The sequence below is a fragment of the Rhincodon typus genome, chromosome 1, assembly GCF_021869965.1.
Source record: "Rhincodon typus isolate 14 chromosome 1, sRhiTyp1.1, whole genome shotgun sequence".
NCBI classification, from domain to species: Eukaryota; Metazoa; Chordata; class Chondrichthyes; order Orectolobiformes; family Rhincodontidae; genus Rhincodon; species Rhincodon typus.
The window spans coordinates 87,483,154-87,503,909 of NC_063332.1; the positions used below are offsets into that span (position 1 = coordinate 87,483,154).

Below are 20,756 nucleotides of genomic sequence, written 5' to 3' on the forward strand. Positions count from 1 at the left end.
GCCCGAAACGTCAGCCTTCCTGCTCCTCTGATGCTGCTTGGCGTGCTGTGTTCATCCAGCTCTACACCTTGTTATCTGGGGGATGTAGTTAGTTGGCTAAGTTAACATGCCAGCTTTTATCTGAAATTTTCGTATCAACTGGACAAGGGTGGAGCATGACTATTCCCATTTTTCTGCTTCTTGTGTACTGTTTAGTTGTTCTAGCTGTCCTGTCTGTTCCAGTGCTGTTTCTTGTATCTAGATACCTATTTGCACTCAAATAGAATCCTGCTGTTGCTGTTGTAACCAGAAGGAGTTTGACTTCTCTGTTTCTGCTGGTGGTAGCTGCCTGCACTGTGGTAGTGGATTTTAGACACTCACTGTGAGGCTCACAGCAGGTTAGATGGCCAACTTGCAATGGGTTTCGGACTGGATATTGGCTTGCAATCTCTTTTTTTTTCTATCCTAATGCAGCACTTCCTTCAATTCCTGGTCAAAGATGATAATATTATGATCCCAAAGGGCTACTTTCTAAATTAGTGCTGTTCCTACACCATATGAAAATTGTCAATGCTACACTCTGTTCATAAATATGTATGAATAGGAGTATAGGTTTAGAGGAACTGATGTGGACCATTCAGCCCTTTGTATAATCTCCTCCTCTCAATAAGATCCCGGTTGATCTGTACTTCAGGACCATTTGCTTGCCTTCACTCTATCTCTCTTGGAATCCTCACCAAAAAATAATCCATTGTTGCCTGGCATAAAAGCTCAATTGTTCCAACATTCATGCTACTTTGGGAGAAGGTGAAATTGAGAGGAGAAATTCCCTGAAGACAATGGGAGGATGAAAAGAGAACACTAGCAGCTAATGGAGAGACATCTTTTGTCTTGAACAAGTGCTGGGTGACAAAACGACTAGCCCTAATTGTGGGCTGATACCCTTTCGAACTGGGCTTTCCTCATCAGAGGAAATTGTGTTTTCTTCTTCTCTAGTGAATACTTTCTGAAGGACCTCAATCCTTCAGACCTCAATCAGATTAGTACTTACAACATGATATTGAAGCCACTTTTAAGCACCCGATTATCTTAATTTCAACCCTTCAAACCTCAGGCAAAAACAAAAATTGCTGGAGAAACATTAAATTCACCTGAATCATAACCTGTGTTTAATCCTTCCAAACCCAAATATCCTTCCTGTGGTATGTGCCGAAAGCTGAACACAATTCTCCCGGTGGCGTTGCTCAAGGATCTGTGCAACTGAATCATTAATGTACTCCTATTTGTAATTCAGTTCCCTTGAGATAAAAGAGGAACATTCCATTAGCTTGGAAATGTGCCACAGAATCCAAATTCCCTGTTGAAATCTTTGATTGGGCTTGTTGCTTAAATTGGCTTGCAGCCCTGGAGCTGATTTTTTTTTTTTCTCTGTCTGTTGTACATTTGCCCAAACATTCCTAAGAATGTGTTGATTACTTGGTAGTCTAGGTTTTCACAAGTACCAGGCACCGAATATATTGTGTACAAACTTTTTTCATGTGCGCGTGCGCCTCGATGCAATGTGCAAAAATTTTGAACAGAAGAACATTGCAGCAACGGTCCTGACTTTCCCCATCACCCATATGACACAGGAGAAAACCTCTTGTCCTGTAAATGGGAAATCTGTGTGGTACTCCCTGGTGAAACTGAAGAAACAAATGCAGGTGAATTTTTCTTTTTGATCTGTTCTAAAATTTTTATTTTATGCTTCTACATTTTAAAGTTTTATTCACATCGAGTGATTTATGTCATTTACCAATGATGTTCTCTGTCATAGATTTTTTTTTCAACTCATTGAATTCTGTTGTGAATATTGAAAGTGCATCAGGAACCAATTAAAGATCATTAGTCGAGCTCCCAGTGTGATGTTTTTGTGCATGCTAGAAGCTATAATAGACAGAATTGTCAGGATGTAGAAAGAGGCCATTTGATTCATCATACCTGCATCAGCATATATATTCTGTCACGGCACCCTGTTTTATGGAGACCAAGGCAATTTTCTTTTCATACATTGCACGTTTTTCATTGGAAAAGGAGGAGTCTAGGAGACTACCGGTCTCTGCATTCTCCTGTCAATGCCCTGACCAATCAGATCTACAGGCCTGGTCTGAACACGAAGGTTGACAGTTATCTGTTCTGGCTATTTCTCCAATTCACTAATGGTCCAACCAATCAGTACCTTCTGATGTTGCATAAATTGGTGACTGGTTTTCTTTGCATCTACTTTGACCAATATTTAATATTATGGAAGGTGATAGCATGCTTTACCAAATAGAGGAATTCCCATTCATCTTGTAGCACGTAGCCTGTTAGTTTGACTATTGTGCAAAACCAATAGCTATGAGATCATCAAGGGTATTTTTGCCTCTTAACGAAGTGTGCAGGGATATTTGACCTTTCCAAGACACAAGATATCTAAACGTGAGCAGACAATCTAGACTACTTGTTGTGCAATTTTTATACCTCATGGATGATATGATAAACTAAAATTTAAAATAGTAGTGTTTTTAATATCTTTTTGCTTGACTCAGTCACGTAACTTCAGAATAAGATAGTTGTTGATTCCATTTGTACTCTTCTCGAGCATATAGGCCCAGATTTTGTGACCATTCTAAGGAGGAATGATGACCCACAGCCCACCTTCCTGATGGCTGTCTATGTACATTTCACCAGCTTTATAATGTCGATGTTCTTGAGGCTGGGGTTTGAAACAGCGGGTAGCTCTCTAAAAGGGAATGGTAGTTTCTGTGGCGGGTTACAGCAAAGTTCTTCTTTCAACCAGAATAAAAGCTCTTCCCCTAGACTGAATTCATAGCCTGAATTTTAATTGAATTGACTGTGTCACATGGGGTCTTTACTGAAGCCACGGGGAGAGAATCGAAGACAGGCTCTTTGTCAGCAATTTTGATTTACTGTTTCATTTAAAATTCGCCTACACCTACATGCACCAGTCTGAATTGCTTCTGGCATCTGAAATGTGGACTTAGTCAGAAAGTACCCACAGTACACATTGTTGCATTTATGTTACTTAGGGCTGAAACAATACCTCCTGTGGAGAATCTCGACTAGCAGTTTCCCAATGACTGCATATACACGAATGCTGTCTGATTTACCATTATAACAGTAAGGTACTGGTGGCTTTAGCCTTAATCTTCTTACAACATTTGCCCCAATATCTGGCCTTCAGTATGTCACTGAAGGAGTCCTCTGATATTGAAGGCATTTTTTTTCAGATGAAATATTGCATAGTTCCTGTTTGAGACCTTATATAGTGCCACTTATTGCTCTGTTTCCTGCCGATGACTGTGGTTCAAATGTAATTGAGTGTGATGCATTTTGGGGATTTGCAAGGTGCACTTTAGATAAAAATTATTTAAGACCAGTACCGATATGTATGATTAAATGCACAATCCACAACAAGCAGTTGTGGTTTACAGAAACCAAGTGAAATAACCAATAGCCGTTTAATGATTTATTTACAGAAACTTACTCGTATGTGAATTATGTCCTTTGTGAATTTGAATGTTTTCAGTATTTTTTTTAAAGAAGTGGTTATAATTGCAATAGTCCGAACTTGTACACTAATGGTAAATTTGTTTGTGTAGAGATTTAATCAATACTTTCAACAATTAAGTGCAATTTTAAAACATTAGTTTTATATTTTCACATGCTTTTAACCACAGTTCCTTACTGAAAAGAAGAAACCTCAACCTTTCACATATCTCCACTTGTGATGTTCCACAAAATCTACCATTGGCTGGTATGTACGTTTTAAGTAACGTTTCAACTTCTAGCAAAATAGAAGCTTGAACTGCAGAACCAATTAGCGTCAGACATGTTGAATGCTGGAGCTGGTTTGATGGGGAGAATGGCCTACTTCTGCTCCTATTTTCTATGCTTTTAAAATAAAGTGTTAGTGGTAAAATCACATCGCTCTATCCTCAGGAACAGCCAATCTAAGACTGAATTTATGATGTTTTTACTCATGCTGGTTTTTATAAATCAGTTTAATCTAAGTGTGTTGTAATCCTTGGCTTTTGTTGAAATCTATTAAAAAGACAATGATGCAGGTTTAAAATTGTGATTTGGAGATGGCTGATTTCATGCAATCTAATGGCTGAATTTATAGTTGATGATGATAGCACAGTAAAACCTAGCTTGGTGGACCTTTGTCTCAACACATGCCTTGGTGTTTTGAAGGCGGTAAAATTAGTGTACGGTATACTCTATTATATATTATATTCCCTTCAACAATCTATTTTTCACATTATTTTCACTTCTCAAGGTTGCAGTCTATAGTGAGTTCAGTCTCAGCAGACCTGTATTTAGATGTGGTGAATGCTTCACTGTTAGTAGTGATTCAATATTTTAAAGACATCAGTTCCTACCTTTCCAATGGCCTTCATTTAATCAGTGGAACACCAGCTGTAGATTTCTGTTTTGAATGATTTAAGCTTGAAGTTTCTAACAGGTCTACTTAATATTTGAACCATTGTGATGTCTGAAATAGCTGGCGTTCTTGGACAGTACGATAGTTGCTATAATTGGCACACCATACCAGTGAGAAACAGTGGAAACTTCAAAAGAGCACAGAGAAGTTGGTGGATTGGGTGGGCAAGTGGCAGATGAAATTCAATACAGAGATATGTGAGGTGACTCATTTTGGGAAGAAGAACAGTGAGAGACAATATAATACACAGCGTATAATTCTAAACAGCGTACAGAAGCAGAGAGACCTGGGTGTAGATGTCTGTATGTCACCAAAAGTGGCAGGGCAGGTTGAAAGGCATGGTTAATAAAACACACTGTATGCTAGGCTTCATTTACGGGGGCATAAAGTACAGGAGCAAGGCGGTTAAGTTAAACTTGTAGGAAACACTAGTTCAGCCTCAATTGGACTACTGGGCAGTCTGGGGATCGTGGAGTAAATGATATGTGGAGATGGAGCCCAGAGAGAGAGATTAATAGTTGGACAGACAAAGGAATTGGAAAGGTCATCCTGGGAGAATCAATAGCGGCTAATGGGACCATTAGGAGCTGACAATGAATTGTTTGTGGTAGCAGCCCATGTGCTGACAAGGCCTGGTGTGTAGAGTTTGGAATAAGGACATGGGAAGAAGTGCTCAGCCCTAAAATTATTGAACTCGATATTAAGTCCAGAAAACTGCAGGGTCCCCAAGCGGAAAATGAGGCGCTGTGTTATTCCAGCTTGTGCTGAGCTTTGCTGGAGCACTGCATCAGGCATGAGACAGAGATGTTGGCCAGGGAACACGGTGGTGTGTTAAAATGTAAACCACCATGTTCCCTGACGAACATCTTTGTCTCAAACTTGCCTAACATTCAGATAATCGCAGGATAAGCCAGAACTAAAATATTGCTGAAAAGAGTGACATGTTGTGAAAGATTTTTCATCTTGCGTGCAATTTTGCATCTTCTGGGCACAGAGAAGAATCTTGGCCATTTTACTGGTGGGGAATAGCATGTATTATTCTCAGGTTACTCTTTCCACTTGCTCACAACTTTTCTTGAAATTTGGTCTGTCTATCCATCTGATCTGTGCACCTAGCATCCACTGCTGTATTTTCTTTCGTAGAGTCATAGTCATACTTACTTTTATTTTCTTAATTATGTCATTTTGAATCTAGTAGCCAACACTAATTAAAATAGACAATGAAATGTGAAGGGTGATAGGAGGGTAACCTCAATTCGCAGATCTAGGGAATGCCAGTGTTTCCATTTTGAGTATTATTCAGCAGTTCTCTGCAGGCTTGTTTAGGTCTTTTGAAGGCAGAATTTATCCTGGCTGTGATATTAATATGATAGACCAATTAATACCTATTATTTTGTCTCTTGTGAACCAGTTGAGATGCTGGAGACAGAAGGGCACTCAGTGAAACCATACCTGACTATGAATCAGCAAAGAAAGGAAGAGAGAGCATACTGTGGAGAAAATCTTGGCTAATTTATTCTCTATTACTGATTCTCTTGAGACCCTGTATCTGTACTGTTGTGTATTAACTGATCAAGAAAAGATAATACTGAATATCTGTGCATAACATTTAAACTTCAGAATTCATATTCTTGAACTGCGTGCCCTGTTTACATGGTGTCTCCTACACCAATTAGGTTTTTGGACCATCAGTTTTACATCTGTAGAGTAATTTTCAATTTATCTTTTGTGTATTAATTTCCAGTATAAATCCCTTTCCCTGATGTCTGTTTTCATCACATTCGTGGTGCTTTTTAGCTTATTTAGGATGCAGACGATGTAGCTGAGACTGCAATTTCTCTGCATCTCTTGACAATTACCAATGTGTTTTTCAACACTTGATTAATGAATTGCCATTTCTGCTGCTTGTCGATGCCAAAATGTTTTAAGGGCAGATTTTTGGTTGTCATGGCAGTATGACTGTGAAACTGGTTCTATTTAACGTCTGAGCCGCTTTCAAACAAATCTCCAACTTCGGTATCTTAATATGTTTTACAGATGCAATTATACAGTTGACGTGTTAATATACAGAGTCGAGGTGAATTGCTTAAACTTGTTGAATTTTGTTCACAGGTTTAAAATTATGTTCACACTTCATTGTTTCCTCTTTATTCTCTACATGCTAACTTCTCTGTCCATATTAGTTTTACCAGGATTATCATTATTTTCAAATCGTAACTGCAATAATTAGTATTGATTTGTTAACGTAGAGGTTATTACTCAACATATTACTAAGCATCAAGGGTCAATTAATTTGAAACATTTCATTCTTCCCTCTTCCAAACAGTAGATGAAAATAAGCCACCCCCTATCACCCCATATGGGGAAATGTACCTGTACCATAGTCCTGAAGATGATCAGGTGAGTTTAAATTGACAAAACAAAAACATATTTAAAATATGACTAACTGAATGACTTATATGTGTGTCATCTTGTTAAAGTTCCTGAATGACAGAGTATTCTATGTGGGGAGGCTGTTAAACTTTACAATATTGATATGTTTTTCATTAGATTATTGGTATGATTGGACTTCAAATGTAACTCAACCCCAGGAGAATACGCTGTTGGTATCTTTGTTACACAAGTTATTAGGGAATTGCTTACTAAACCTTGATCCTTTGAATACAACAGCCTAATTTAAACTATCCAGAGACTTTGTTGACTAGGTTTTTTTTTCATTTGGTGGAATCCTGAATTTGTCAAAATTCAATTGTCAGGAATGGTCAGGAATTCCCTGACGAACCAGGCATGTTCCTAGAAGTAAGCAGGATTAAATGTCTGCTCCTTGCCCCAGTGATCTCTGTTCAAACAGTACAATGTACATGGGAGTGGAAGCTATTTTACTAGCTGATTTTATTGTCAAAATATTATAAACAAAGCCTGCATTAACATTTATTTGCTAGGTGTTACATCAGGGACCAGAGTCACTGCAGTCAATAAGTTTGCTAACATTGTTTTGGCCATTTAGTTTAAAGATGATAATCTGCAGTATCCATCCAATAGACCTCAGTAGACACATGAATAGAACTATTGGGTGAGCTACATGGTATTTGCATGGAATGTTGTAAACCATTCTTAGCGCTGCCAAACCAAGAGGACAGACAAATGAATAATGGAATTACCATCACAAGTTGGCAAGCACTTAGTTATGGTATTCTGTTGCAGTAACAATATATTGTTCAATATGTGTCGTAGAATTGATGACTTCTTGATCATGAAAGTAGTAGATCTGCCTTAAAAAATTTATTTGGGTACAGAGGTGCTAGTCCCTCCAGTAAGTAGTCATAGAGTCATACAGCACAGACAGAGACCCTTAGGTCCAACTGGTCTATGGTGAATATAATCTCAAATTACACTAGCCCTACCTGCCTGCCCCTGGCCCATATCCCTCCAAACTTTCCTAATCATGTACTTATCCAAATGTCTTTTAATAGTGTAGCACCTTCTGTTGGAATGTATTTATATTGTCCAATGTCTAACTATGTTGTTGTGTGACTGGGTTGCAACAATACTATGTGATCTGAACTGGATATTCCTACACTTTTCTGTGCCTCGTGTGCCTCTGAAATGGTTTTGAAGGCTGATCAAGACAAGGCCAGATACAACTCATTGTGCGGTTTATTTCATCGCAAGAAAATACACAGAACAGGAGTTAGAATTTAACACATTTAGTTCAGTCAGTTCAACTTGTCTTTTAGCAATTATACAATTTTGGAATTATACAAAATAAGAAATATAGTATGTTTCCTCACATCATAGATTTGTTCGGGTTAAATGCATGAACTGTTATCACCCTCCATTCAAGACCTACTTTTATAATTACCAGCTTGTATCTAAGGTTTGTTGTGATGATGTCGCAGACTTATAAAGAAAATAGAACTGATGATCTGTAATTTATGTGGATTGAATGGATGGGAGCAGAAGGGGCCCTGAAATTGAGGCAGAAAAAGCCAAAACATTTAGTCGAGAAATACACTGCCATAGATGTTTGACTAATTAACTGTTTCTACAAATATTTACCATTTATTAATTTAAAATTCATGTTATATTCTTTCAATTGTTAAAATATGTAACATCTGTCATTGGATTTTTTTTTAAAAATTCTTTATCAGGAGATTTTAAACAGCCATCTTCAACATGGTGTCGAAACATCAACAAGAGAGAATAGCGACCAAGAGACAAACAATGAATTAAGGTATTAACAATTCATACTATTTGAACTTATTCTATTATAAGGAATGTTTAAAAATTTAAATAATCTGCCACAAATAACTTTTTATATTATAATGTTCTTTCCCTATATTTATCCACCTATGTTTGCAATTAAATGTTAACGCTTTTGATCTTCTCAATTTTGAGAAATATTCAAAGTTTGGTTCGTGGCTGTTAATAAGTGACAGTAAATTTTGCATATATGTACAGTTATTTGGTCTCAATATTCATCTAATACAGACTGAGCAAATTCAACGCACAATCTGTTAAATTATACAGCGATAACATTTTCATTGAATGTGACTCTATAATGTCAACAAGATATTAAACAATCCATTCACATCTGAAAGATTTATTTGAAAGAAGTAGAAAATATGGGAACCGTATGTCTGGTTAGTTACATCTTCAAGGATGGAAGATCAGATTATATTTAACTTGTACAATTTCTTTTGGGTATCGAGGTATTTTTGGCTCTACCAAAGACTCTGCATTCAGATATTGTGCAATTTTTTTCCTTTCCTTAGTTTTTGTTAATTTTGCAGTTACCTGAGTAAAACACCATTTAATTAAGGAACTAATTGGGTGAACTTGCCAGGAAGAGCTGTACATGTAAAATACTCCAGGACGGTAAGAGATGAAGGTATAATGAGGTTGTAATAGCAATTATCCACTGTGATGTAAACCAGGAAGCTATTAACACTAGAGACTGTTCATCAGGAATTATAAGGAATTTCCTGACTGTAACCAGACATGTTCCTGCCATTCGGGAGGATTAAGTATCTGCTCCTTGCCTCAGTGATCTGTGTTCAAATAATAAAATGTACATTGGAGTAGAAGCTATTTTACAAACTGATTTCAAATATACTTTTACTTAGTACTTTATTGTGTGTTTAAGACTAGTTTTCCTCCCTTATTCCACTCCTAGTTTATTTAAGATAGGTTGTTCCAATGTAGAAATGTAAACAAATAGATTTGGTTGCATTACACGTTTGGAAAGGAACTCAGTTGTTTACTTTTTTTCACTCAAAATTAATTTTCAATATTTCCCTAATGTCCTGGAGTGTCTTGAACTTGAACTGTTGCAAAACGGTGTTGGTGAGCTGAGAATTTCTCTGACAAGCACCTTGCCACTTCCAGGTCCAGTGTTAGCTGTTTGCTATGTTTTGGTAGGGTAGGTAAAACAATAAGCTTTTGTGACACTTGCATGATTGCCTTTAGTTTCTCTGGGTGCCTTCCTGTGCCCAGAGGAGAGGTGACATTGTCAGTTCCTTGGTGCTGTGAGGCATCTAATGGAATTTTCAGAATTCTTAATATTAAAATTTTGGATTCGAAAAGGAAAACGGACCAATAACTCGAACACCATGTCCCCTAAAAATTACTTGCCCCTTTGGTGTCCTCCACCACCTCCGCCTCTGCCTCCCATAAATTTGTGGGAAATTGCGGTATTTTCTTGTTGGCCACTGCTAGCATAATGTGGTATTAGCCATCTTTAGCAGCGCATGGTACTGGGTAAAGGTTGTTTGAGAGAAGCTGCCGCTGTCTTTCTCTAGCCTATCGAGTGATTTGCATCATAGTGGATACACTGCTGTAGAGTATCTCCTGTTCTTATCAAGAAGGTTTGGTGCCTGATAGCAATGAGTGTAACTGATCATCAGGCATAATTCCAGAACCTTAGGGAACTGGTATACATACATCATCTTTTGATAGCTGGAATAAATCTCCCAGTTACCACCCACAGACTGTGTGACATCAACAGAATGAGTACAATCAACGTAAGATGAATAATAATACAGTTCTTGTATAATAGAAATGGCATTGAACCCACTGTTACTAGACAAATTTTAGCATTTTAAAAATATCCTCCTATCCGTGGAAGTGTTAAGTGGACTTTGGCCTTGTTTTTATCTTGTTTTTAGTACAAAGCTATTTGAAAGCAGTTTTAAAGTTTTACCTTTGAATGGTTTATTTGTTTATCCTGTAAAATTGCCCAGCAGAGTGTATCTTCTTAAATTAAGTACCTCTGGTCTGTCTTTCCAGAAAAATTGTATGTTAAATAAAATTAAAGAACATACTGCAGATGCTAGCTTTCTAAAACAAAACAAAGAGGAGAGAAACTCAGCAGAGATAGTAGGAACTGCAGATGCTGGAAAATCTGAGATAACAAGGTGTAGAGCTGGATGAACACAGCAGGCCAAGCAGCAGCATATGAGCAGGAAGGCTGACGTTTCGGGTCAGCAGGTCTGGCAGTATCTGTGGAGTGAAAAATGGAGTTAACACTTGAATATGACTCTTCAGAAGTTTATTTGTTTCTCTTTCCACAGATCCTGCCAGACCTACTGTGTTTCTGTTATGATTGCTTCATCTTGGTGAATGAACCTGTTAAAATGGAATTCAGACGGCCCATTTTTCCTGAATACAAACCATAACCTATAGTATGCAAATCTTTTGTAAAATGAAACTTCATTTGGTGGTAGAGACAGGAATCTTGGTTGCTGAGAGCCTTTTGTATAAGTGCTATTTTTGATGTGTTGCGTGCTCACTGTACTATGTGGGTGTAAGATCATGCACTGATTCAATTTTAGTCCTTCTTGTCAATGTGTGTTCACAGAATGTGCAGTACAATAACATACTATTCTTTCCAATTAGCCTAAGTTGAAGTTTGCCCACATCCTATTCATACACAAACAAATTAGGAGCTTGAGTAGGTGATTCAGCCCTTCAAAGCTGCTTCACCATTCGATAAGATCACACTGATCTAATTCAACTCCACATTCCTGTCTATACCCTATACCTTTGATTTTCTTGTCAATAAACTATACATTGAAGGCCTTCCTCTAGGTCATTATTATAGATGGCAAATAGGGGATGTCAAAGAGGCTGGATGCCAGTAGCAATGTCTTATAGGAATCTGTACTGAAAGTTCTTATTCACTCAGTATTCAATCATTGATTGAGATGTTCAAGATGAGGGACTTTTTAAAATACCAAATGGATGAAATTTAGAAGTTTTTATTACATAAAGGGTTGTGAGGCATTGTAAGATAGTAATAGACTTACTGAGTGAAACTGAAACTCATGTTTACTTTTCAATGACACATTGGGCAGGCAGTTGAAGAAATGGTAGATAAAGGAGCTTGGCAGGCTTTCGTGGCTAGATCTTTTGTTTGCAAACAGTAGAAAGGCTAATCCCTTGGTTATTTAGAAAGACCTCCTTCTGTCTTTTAATTTCAATGTAAATGATTTTATTGCTGCTTGGAATCAAGTCTTTGAAATCCTGTTAGACAATTTGCTTGGATTGGAATGAAGCATGTAGGCAAGTAAATTTGTCTCCAATCACGTCATCCATTTCTACGTATAACTTCTTGATTTTAGAAGCCATTTTGTTTTATGCATGTAGATACTGTCCAAAAACAACTTTAAATGCTAGTTCAGAGATATATTTGGCTACATTTATTTCAGAAATGTCTTTAACAAAAATGGGTTGAGTCCAGTATTAAATGGATACTGTTCCTGATGAGAGAAAAGTATAGAATGAGGAAATAAAACAGTGAGTAAAGTAGTCCTTTGCCTCGTAGTAATGTTGGATAAAAATAGTTTGAAATGAAGTACAAATTACTGGAAGTACACAATGGCTTAGTTAATGTCTGAGAATATTGTTTCAGTTGTGGATTGCTTGTCTAAACTCCAGATGTAAAGACAGACTCGCATTTATGCAGTATTTCTACACAGTTGGATGTCCCGATGTGTTTTACAGCCAGTGAAATAATTTTTAAGTGCAGTCGTTTTGAAATATATGAATGGTGGCAGCTAATCTGCACACAGCAAGCTTGCACAAAAAAAAGCATGTGATTATGCCAAGATCATCTATTTTTATGATGTTGACTGAAGATTAAATATTGACCAATTCCTGCACTTTTTTTTACTTGCATGTACAATGGGACATTTATCTGAAAGGGAAGATGGGGAGTTTATAGCTTAATAGAAGATGGCACCTCTGACAGTGCAGCACTCCACGGTAATGCACAGAGAGTTTAACAGAGATTGTTGTACTAAAATGCAGCAGGGGCATCAGAGGCCAAAACCTTTTGATTCAGAGGCAAGAGTGCTGAGCCTGCATATTGTTTTGCTTCTTAATGGAAAAGTAGTAGATTACTTTATAAAAGGATAATGATATAAATGTCGTCATTCTCATTTGAGATGTAAATAACACCGTTTTAACTAATTTACAGGATCCACCATGGTGCAAAATTGTGCAACAATAACAACAAGTTTGAGCAGATATTATCACACAAAAATCATCATACAGCAGACGAAGAGCCAGAAATGGAATATTCTACAGTCAGCAACAGTATTTGCAAGCAGAGGTCAACGGTTCAGGCAGTGTCCAAAGACTATTGCAAACTTCAAGCACCGTCTAAGCAGAGTTTTTTATATACAGAGGATTGCTCACTTCTGTCTGATGTCACAGAAGAACCTATCTATGACTCAGGAGATAATCAGCATGATTCGATATCACCATATGCTTGCTTCTATGGTGCGGCAAAGAAGACAAAGGAAGGTTGGCTGGATAAACTCTCACCGCAAGGGTAGGCACATCCAAGATTCATCTACATACTTTTTGGTTTTAAAAGTTAATTGATCAATTTGTATTCCTTCCCATTTTACTTCGGAAGGGAACAAATTGTTTCAGCATTAATACCAAACATTCAGTTTTGATGGTCGCTAATTTGTCATGCTTCTGTGCACTTCTCAATAATGAGAAATTGTATTTAATACTTCTTAATAAAAAGTTGGTTATGCTACAGTTTAGGTTTTAGTATCAAAAGACAGTTTCTAAATTTGCTGATGACATCAAATTAGAGAAGAGTAGATGGTCAGTACTTGGGAAAGTGCAGAAAATGATAACGCAATACTATTAACTTTACAGAATGGATGTATAATTTGAAAATTAATTTTAAATAACTGTAAGATATTACATCTTGATAGGAAGTATAAGGAGGTTACAGGTTATTTGGAAATTAAGAATCTAAATAGAACAGAGAACTAAAGTATTTGGGAGTACAAATTTGTAAATCACGAAAACCGGTAATTACTGAGATTGTAGACTTGCTCGCCGAACCGGTGGGTTTGTTGCAAACGTTTTGTCACCCTGCTAGGCAATATCGTCAGTGCGCCTCCGGTGAAGCAGTGTTCTGTCCCACTTGTTATTTATATGCCTTGGTTTGCTGGGTGGTAGGTGTTGCTTCTGGTTTTGTTTCTCAGTGGTTTGTACACAGGGTCTAATTCAATGTGTTTGTTGATGGAGTTCCAGTTGGAATACCAGGCCTCCAGGAATTCCCTGGCGCGTCTCTGTTTGGCTTGTGCGATTATGGATGTGTTGTCCCAGTCGAATTCATGTCCCTCGTTGTCCATGTGTACTGACCCAAGTGAGAATTGGTCTTAGATACATGAACACCAGTTAGCCACCAAGAGACACGACCAAGTGAGAATTGGTCGTGTCTCTTGGTGGCTAGCTGGTGTTCATGTATCTGAGAACAATTCTCACTGGTCTCACTACACACGGGCAACGAGGGACATGAATTCGACTGGAACAACACATCCATAATCGCACAAGCCAAACAGAGACGCACCAGGGAATTCCTGGAGGCCTGGTATTCCAACTGGAACTCTATCAATAAACCACCGAAAAACAGAACCAGAAGTAATACCTACTACCCCAGCAAACCAAGGCACTTAAATAACAGGCAGGACAGAACGCCGACGCTTCACCGGAAGCACACTGATGATGTCACCTAGCAGGGTGATGAAATGTTTGCGACAAACCCGCCGGCTCGGTGAGGATGTCTACAACCTCATCCACAACCCAAGCTACAAATCTTCTCAAAAACTTTAAACCAGTAATTGTTTTTAGGATAATAAAAGAACAAACCAAGCACCACAGTTTAATTGTAGAGAAAAAGAGAATTTAAAAAAAAGAGAATTTATGTTACACTTGCAATGACCGTTAAGTATAGCACAATTGGACATTTGTATCCATCTTGTCCCTAATACAATTGGTATAGAGGAACTGGAAAAAGTAATGAGAATTAAAAAATATAGTACTGTATCTCTAAGCCAAAGACTATCGGAAAACCAAGCACAAGCTGGCTGTCTCATTTATTCACTGTAGGTAACCTCATCATGGTCCTGGACATTTAAATTTTATACAATGTGTGTCTTCCCACTTGTGAGGACAAGGATATAAAGCAGCCATCAAATAATCCAGTATGGAAAATAAACGAAAGTACAAAAATTTTAAGAGTGAAAATTCCCAGACTGATTTTGATTTGTTTTGATTTGATTTATTATTGTCACATGTACCAAGATATAGTGAAAAGTATTGTTTTGCGTGCTATCCAGCCAAACATACCTTGCATAAGTACATCAGCGTAATAGAATAGAATGCAGAATATCATATTACAGCCACAAAGAAAGTGCAGAGAACAATCAACACTAATATATGGGAGGTTCGTTCATAAGTCTGATAACAGTGGGGAAGATGCTGTTCTTGAATCTTTTGGTATGAGTTTTCAACCTTTTGTATCTTCTGCCTTACGGAAGAAAGTATAATCGGGGTGGGAGGGGTCATTGACTATGTTGCCTGTTTTCCTGAGACAGCAGGAAGTATAGACAGAACTAAAGGAAGGAGGAATGGTTTTTGTGATGGATTGCGCTCCATTCACAATTCTGTAATTACTTGCAGCCTTTGGCAGAGCAATGGCCATATCAAGCTGTGATGCATCCGGATAGGATGCTTTCTATGGTGCACCTATGAAAATTGGTAAACGTCATTGTGGACATGCTGAATTTCTTTACCCTTCTGAGGAAGTAAAGGCATTGGTATGCTTTCTTGACTGTAGCATCGACGTGGATGGACCATGACAGATTGGTGATATTTACTCCTCTCAACCATCTTCACCTTAGCACTATTGATACACACAGGGGCATGTCATCCACTCTGCTTCCTGAAGTTGATGACCAACACCTTTATTTTGCTGACATTGAGGGAGAAATTATTGTCTTCACACCATGCCACTCAGCTGTTTATCTCTTTCGTGTACTCTGTCTCGTCATTGTTTGAGATCCGATCCACTACGGTGGTGTGATCAGCAAGTTTGTAAATGGAGTTAGAGCTGAATTTGGCCACGCAGTCGTAATCATATAAGGAGTATAAGCTGGCATAACTGGCTGGCTTCTGGCCTATATATTCCATATAATTTGTTTGACAAGCCCATAATTTTCCAATTGTATGCTCAGCTGCTTTGTGATTAAGATTGGTACAGTAGTTAGACACTGAAAAACCTGTTACTGAAGGCTGTGAAAATATAGATATTTGCAATAAAATTATTTAAATAACACTGTTCAGCTGCCAGTTAGTGAGGGAGAAATGAGCAACATCATATCCTGTGAAAGATAAGGCATTGAGGTCAAACATTATCTTAAGAAGAGCTGTCATTAGGGGGAGGGTTCAAATTGCACTTTTGTCTAATTTTCATATGTATTCTTAGACACAACTAATAGATTATCCATTTTAAATATGCTGTTCTCCACTCCTGCTTCCACTGCCATTTCGTAATCACAGCTGGTGGGAATCCAGCACTTTGCTCTAGAAAAGGAGTGCTGTCATTTGTAGCAAGCTGCAATGAAAAATTTACGTAGAGAGTATTGTGAACAATAATGGGGAATGTCAATGTGGGAAAATTGAAATTCAGGGAAGAAGAAGCTATGGTGAAGGAAGAATAGCAGTATTTATTGCGGCACACTTCATGACCACAAGGTGCTTTACAGCCATTGAAGTGCATTCTGAAATCTCGCCACAATTGACTGTAGAAAATGCTGCTGCCAATTTGTACTTGACAAACACCCAAAAAAATGTAATAACAACAAGGTAATCTATTTTTGTTATGTTACTTGAGTAAGTATTGACCATGATATGGTTGAGGGATGGGGGTGGGTGGGTTAACTCCCTTTTCTTCAAAGTTATATCTTAGGATCTTCTACAACTGCTAAGCAGACAGATGTCTCCTCCGAAAGGTGGTACTTTTCTGCAGTTTTATGCTCACTCATCACTGCATTTCAGTGTCAGCATTGATTTCTGTCTTCAAGCCCTGGAGTGGGAATTGATTGCAGAAACCTCATGAACATGGGGCTTGGGAGCCAGAGAAAAGGCTGTTGGTCCTTTGAGTCCATCATTCAATACACAGCTGATATGGTTTTTGTGTTAACTTCATTTCTCATCTGTACCTCATAACCCTTGACTCTCATATATATCTAAATGATTCAGAAGCAGGAGCCTGGGACTGACACAAGATGTGGGGGTGACTGCCAGAGTCAATGCTATCCGAATGGGGAGTGAGTTATTCCTTACTCCATTTTGCTGCACTTAGTCTTTGTTCATTCTTCCTCTCACTTTAGATGTATGTAAATGTTAATTGAAATGATTTGGAAATATACTGAGTCACTCATATAAAATGACGAAAATTGCCTATTTTAAAAAATAGATTTAGAAGGGAATCCAACAGAGCAGGTTAGGGCTGTACTTGCATAGCCATAATAATGCTGGTGAGGGTGGGATTTGTGACAGGAGATAGCTGTCTTAGTCACTCCAGTGGAACAGACATTGCAGAGACATAAAGGGACTAGTAGGATGATAAAATGCACTGACGTTCCCAACATTTCATCCCCCAGTGCTTAGAAGACTTCGGACACCTGTGCAAAGTGCTCTATTGGTATTCCAAAACCTGAACTTACTGATTTTAGGATTTGCGGTTGTGTCAAGAAACAGTCTCCCTACCAGCAAACCATTTCAGAGTAATCAACTGCCATTAGTAAATCAGCATGGAGTGGGTCGCTGCTTAAATCATGCTCACATTCCCAAGATCCTGGGCTGGGGTGAGAGGAAGGGGTCAATTCTTGGTGTGGGTACAATTTCTGTCCCACCACAGATTCTCTCCTCTGAGGCAACCACAGGAAGTTATAATCATAGAAAAGAAAGTTCTAGCCAGATGTTTTCCCGCTTGCTTAAAGCCAGTGTCATTACCAGAGTCAACAACCAGTTACAATACCCTGCATCTCAATGCATCCTATAAGGAGGCAGAGTAAGATAATGAGAACCTAAATGATGAGTTGAAATAAAATGATGTGATTGATTGATTTATTGCAATGTGTATCAAAAATACAGTGAAAAGCTTTGTTTTTGAGCAGTACAGGCAGATCACAGCAAGCAAAGGATATACTGATCAAAAAGACTTAGAGACATACAGGTTACACTGCAGATTACATTATTTGATGCTAAAGTCCTAACGGCTGGAAAGAAGCTGTTCCTGAACCTGCTTGTGTGTGTGTTCAGGCTTCTGTATCTTCTGCCTGACGAAGAGGTTATAGGAGATCATTACCAGGGTGCGATGGGTCTTTGATGGTGTTGGCCATCTTTCTGCAGCAATGAGCTGTGTAAATAAGAGTCCATGGATGGAAGGTTGGCTTCCATGATGGTCTGGGCTGTGCACACCACCTTCTGTAGTTTCCTACAGTCCTGGGTGGAGCAGTTGCCATACGAGGCCGTTATGCACCCGGACAGTATGCTTTCAATGGTGCATCTGTAAAAGTTGGTGAGGGCCCTTATGGACATGCCAAATTTCCTGAGCCACCTGAAGGAAGAAGAAGCGTTGTTGTGTCTTCTTGGCTGTTGCATTTACATGGGAAGTTCAGGACAGGTCGTTGGTTATCATCACTCCAAGGAACTTGATGCTCTTCACTTTCTCAACCTCGGTTCCGTTGATGTAAATGGTGTGTTCTCCTCCCTTCTTTGTAAAGTCAATGATCAGTTCTTTAGTTTTGCTGAAGTTGAGCGACAGATTGTTTTCATTGCATCAGCTTTCTGACCCATAGGCTGCAATTGTGGAGGAGGTGCAGTTACCTATCCTCACTGATTGCGAGCTGTGGGTCAGAAAGCTGAGAATCCAGTTGCAGAGGGCGGAAGTGAGACCAAGGTCATGCAGTTTTGAGATCAGTCGAGAGGTGTTAATGCTGTGGAAGGCAGAGCTGTAGTCAACGAGCAGGAGTCTGACATGGGTATCTTTGTTATCCACATGTTCCAGGGATGAGTGCAGGGCTAGGGATATGGCATCCTCTGTGGACCTGTTCTGTTGGTGGGCAAATTGTAGGGGATTGAGGAAGGTTGGGAGACTGGAGTTGATGTGGGCCATGACCAGCCTCTTGAAGGACTTAATGATTATTGAGGTCAGAGCTACTGGGCGGTAGTCATTAAGGCACACTGCATGTGCTTTCTTGGGTACGGGAATGATGGTGGTCATGTGTTTAAACTTTTGACTGATTAAGATACGTCAAAAATAAAGTTTGAAGTCACTAATTTTGAGGCCAGAAGGCATTGTAAGCATTTTGAATATCATCTAGTGTATTTTATTACTTAGTGTCGATGATCAGTTCTGAAATGTCTAAAGATTTTATTTTACTCCAGAAATGCAGTCACTTATTTGTACAAGTGTATGAATAGAAAAGCAGGAGATTGGCACTAAGTAATGATGCTTAATAAATGCGTCATTGCAGGCATGATGGTCTGAATGGTTTCCTTCTACACCATAATACTTACGTGATTCCTTTAAGAAAACAGCAGCTATATTCTACACCAACAGATTCCTGTAGCAGCAATGAAATGAATCAACAATTAATCCGCTTTGGAGGTAGATTGACGTTAATTGCTCATTGAGATAGCCGACATTCCTCATTATCGATGTTTAACTGCATATGTTATTTTAGTATCCACATAGATGGATTTGCCTTTGCATCTGAATGCATCTTCAACAATGCTACCATATTCAATGAGTCAGCATCAGCTGCTCTATAATCCTCTTGGGGAACTTGTTTGATAGCTTTGTCACAACTCACTGAAATAATGGACTCAAATTTTCTCTCCCTGGTGTGTCACCATTAATGGTGAGAAATGTGGGCAAATATCGTGAGAATGGGGAAAAATATACACATTTTTCAACAGAAAATTTTTTTCTCAATGTGTCACCACATCAGCATGCCTACATCAGCATGCCTACTGTCAGATCAACTGAGAGAACACTTCAGCACTTTATTTTGATGCTCAGGGTCACTGTGACTTGCTCATGCTTCTTCCAGGCAACTTACATTGCAGGGGGACACACTTACCTCACCCACCTACACAAGATGCATTTGTACCCACAATGGCACACACATTTTGTTTCTCATCTTTCTTAGCGCTCGCTCAGTTTACCACTTGCTTGGAGATTTCTGGGCTCAGTCTACTTCATATTACTTAGTACAGATTCACCGACGTCAGCACTGACTCTGCATGGCCCATGAAGCTTTCTTAGTACACGGTCTTCATTGCTCAGTTACAAGTTGCCAGCCGCTGAAACTTACATTTATCTTTGTGCGGAAGGAGTGGCAGGCAGCTTGTGATGGTGAGGAGCTTCGAATAGTCAATCTATCACACATGGTCTATTTGTCACTGCATTTCAGCATCCGACCTGCAATATATGCGAGCGGTTTATACTGCAATCACACAGCATGTGTTTCGAGAAAATGGCCATGTGTGGAAGTGAAAACACGGCAGTCCAAGGTGGGGTGAAGAGTGTCTACAGTTAGTCAGGAGGCAATACCACAGTCAGTTTATGGGCTGGCACTATTCCAGTCTAGGGATTTGGCCATGGCCAATCAGTGGGGATCTGTGCCCTTGAAATTTGGGAGTTGGACCACGGTCAGTACTGAAGGTTGAGTGGAAACAGTTTTGGGATTGTAGGTAGCTCAGTCAAGTGGGTGAGGGATGGGCTAGCTTTTCCTGCAGTGGAATAAAAGAAGAGTTTGAGTGTGAGGGAAGTGGATAGTAGAGTTGTTAGTGGTGATGCAGAAGCAGGAGAGGTGGAAAGATGTCCCCTGGTAAGTGTCTAGGAAGTGCAGAGAACATGAAGATTTAGTGGATTGGGAGAATGAGGTGAGTGAGAACTGTTTAC

The 20,756-nt window shown here is 38.9% G+C and overlaps 1 protein-coding gene across 3 annotated transcripts in view; it reads left to right on the top strand.

Moving 5' to 3' along the window:
• Positions 1-20,756, top strand: part of arap2 (ArfGAP with RhoGAP domain, ankyrin repeat and PH domain 2) — a 216,028-nt gene that overhangs the window by 57,944 nt on the left and 137,328 nt on the right. For all 3 annotated transcript variants that reach the window (XM_048599096.1, XM_048599090.1, XM_048599102.1), the window contains 4 exons: positions 3,702-3,778; positions 6,795-6,868; positions 8,620-8,702; positions 12,948-13,304. In XM_048599096.1, the coding sequence (XP_048455053.1) occupies positions 3,702-3,778; positions 6,795-6,868; positions 8,620-8,702; positions 12,948-13,304 (591 nt within the window). The remainder of the gene's footprint in view (positions 1-3,701; positions 3,779-6,794; positions 6,869-8,619; positions 8,703-12,947; positions 13,305-20,756) is intronic.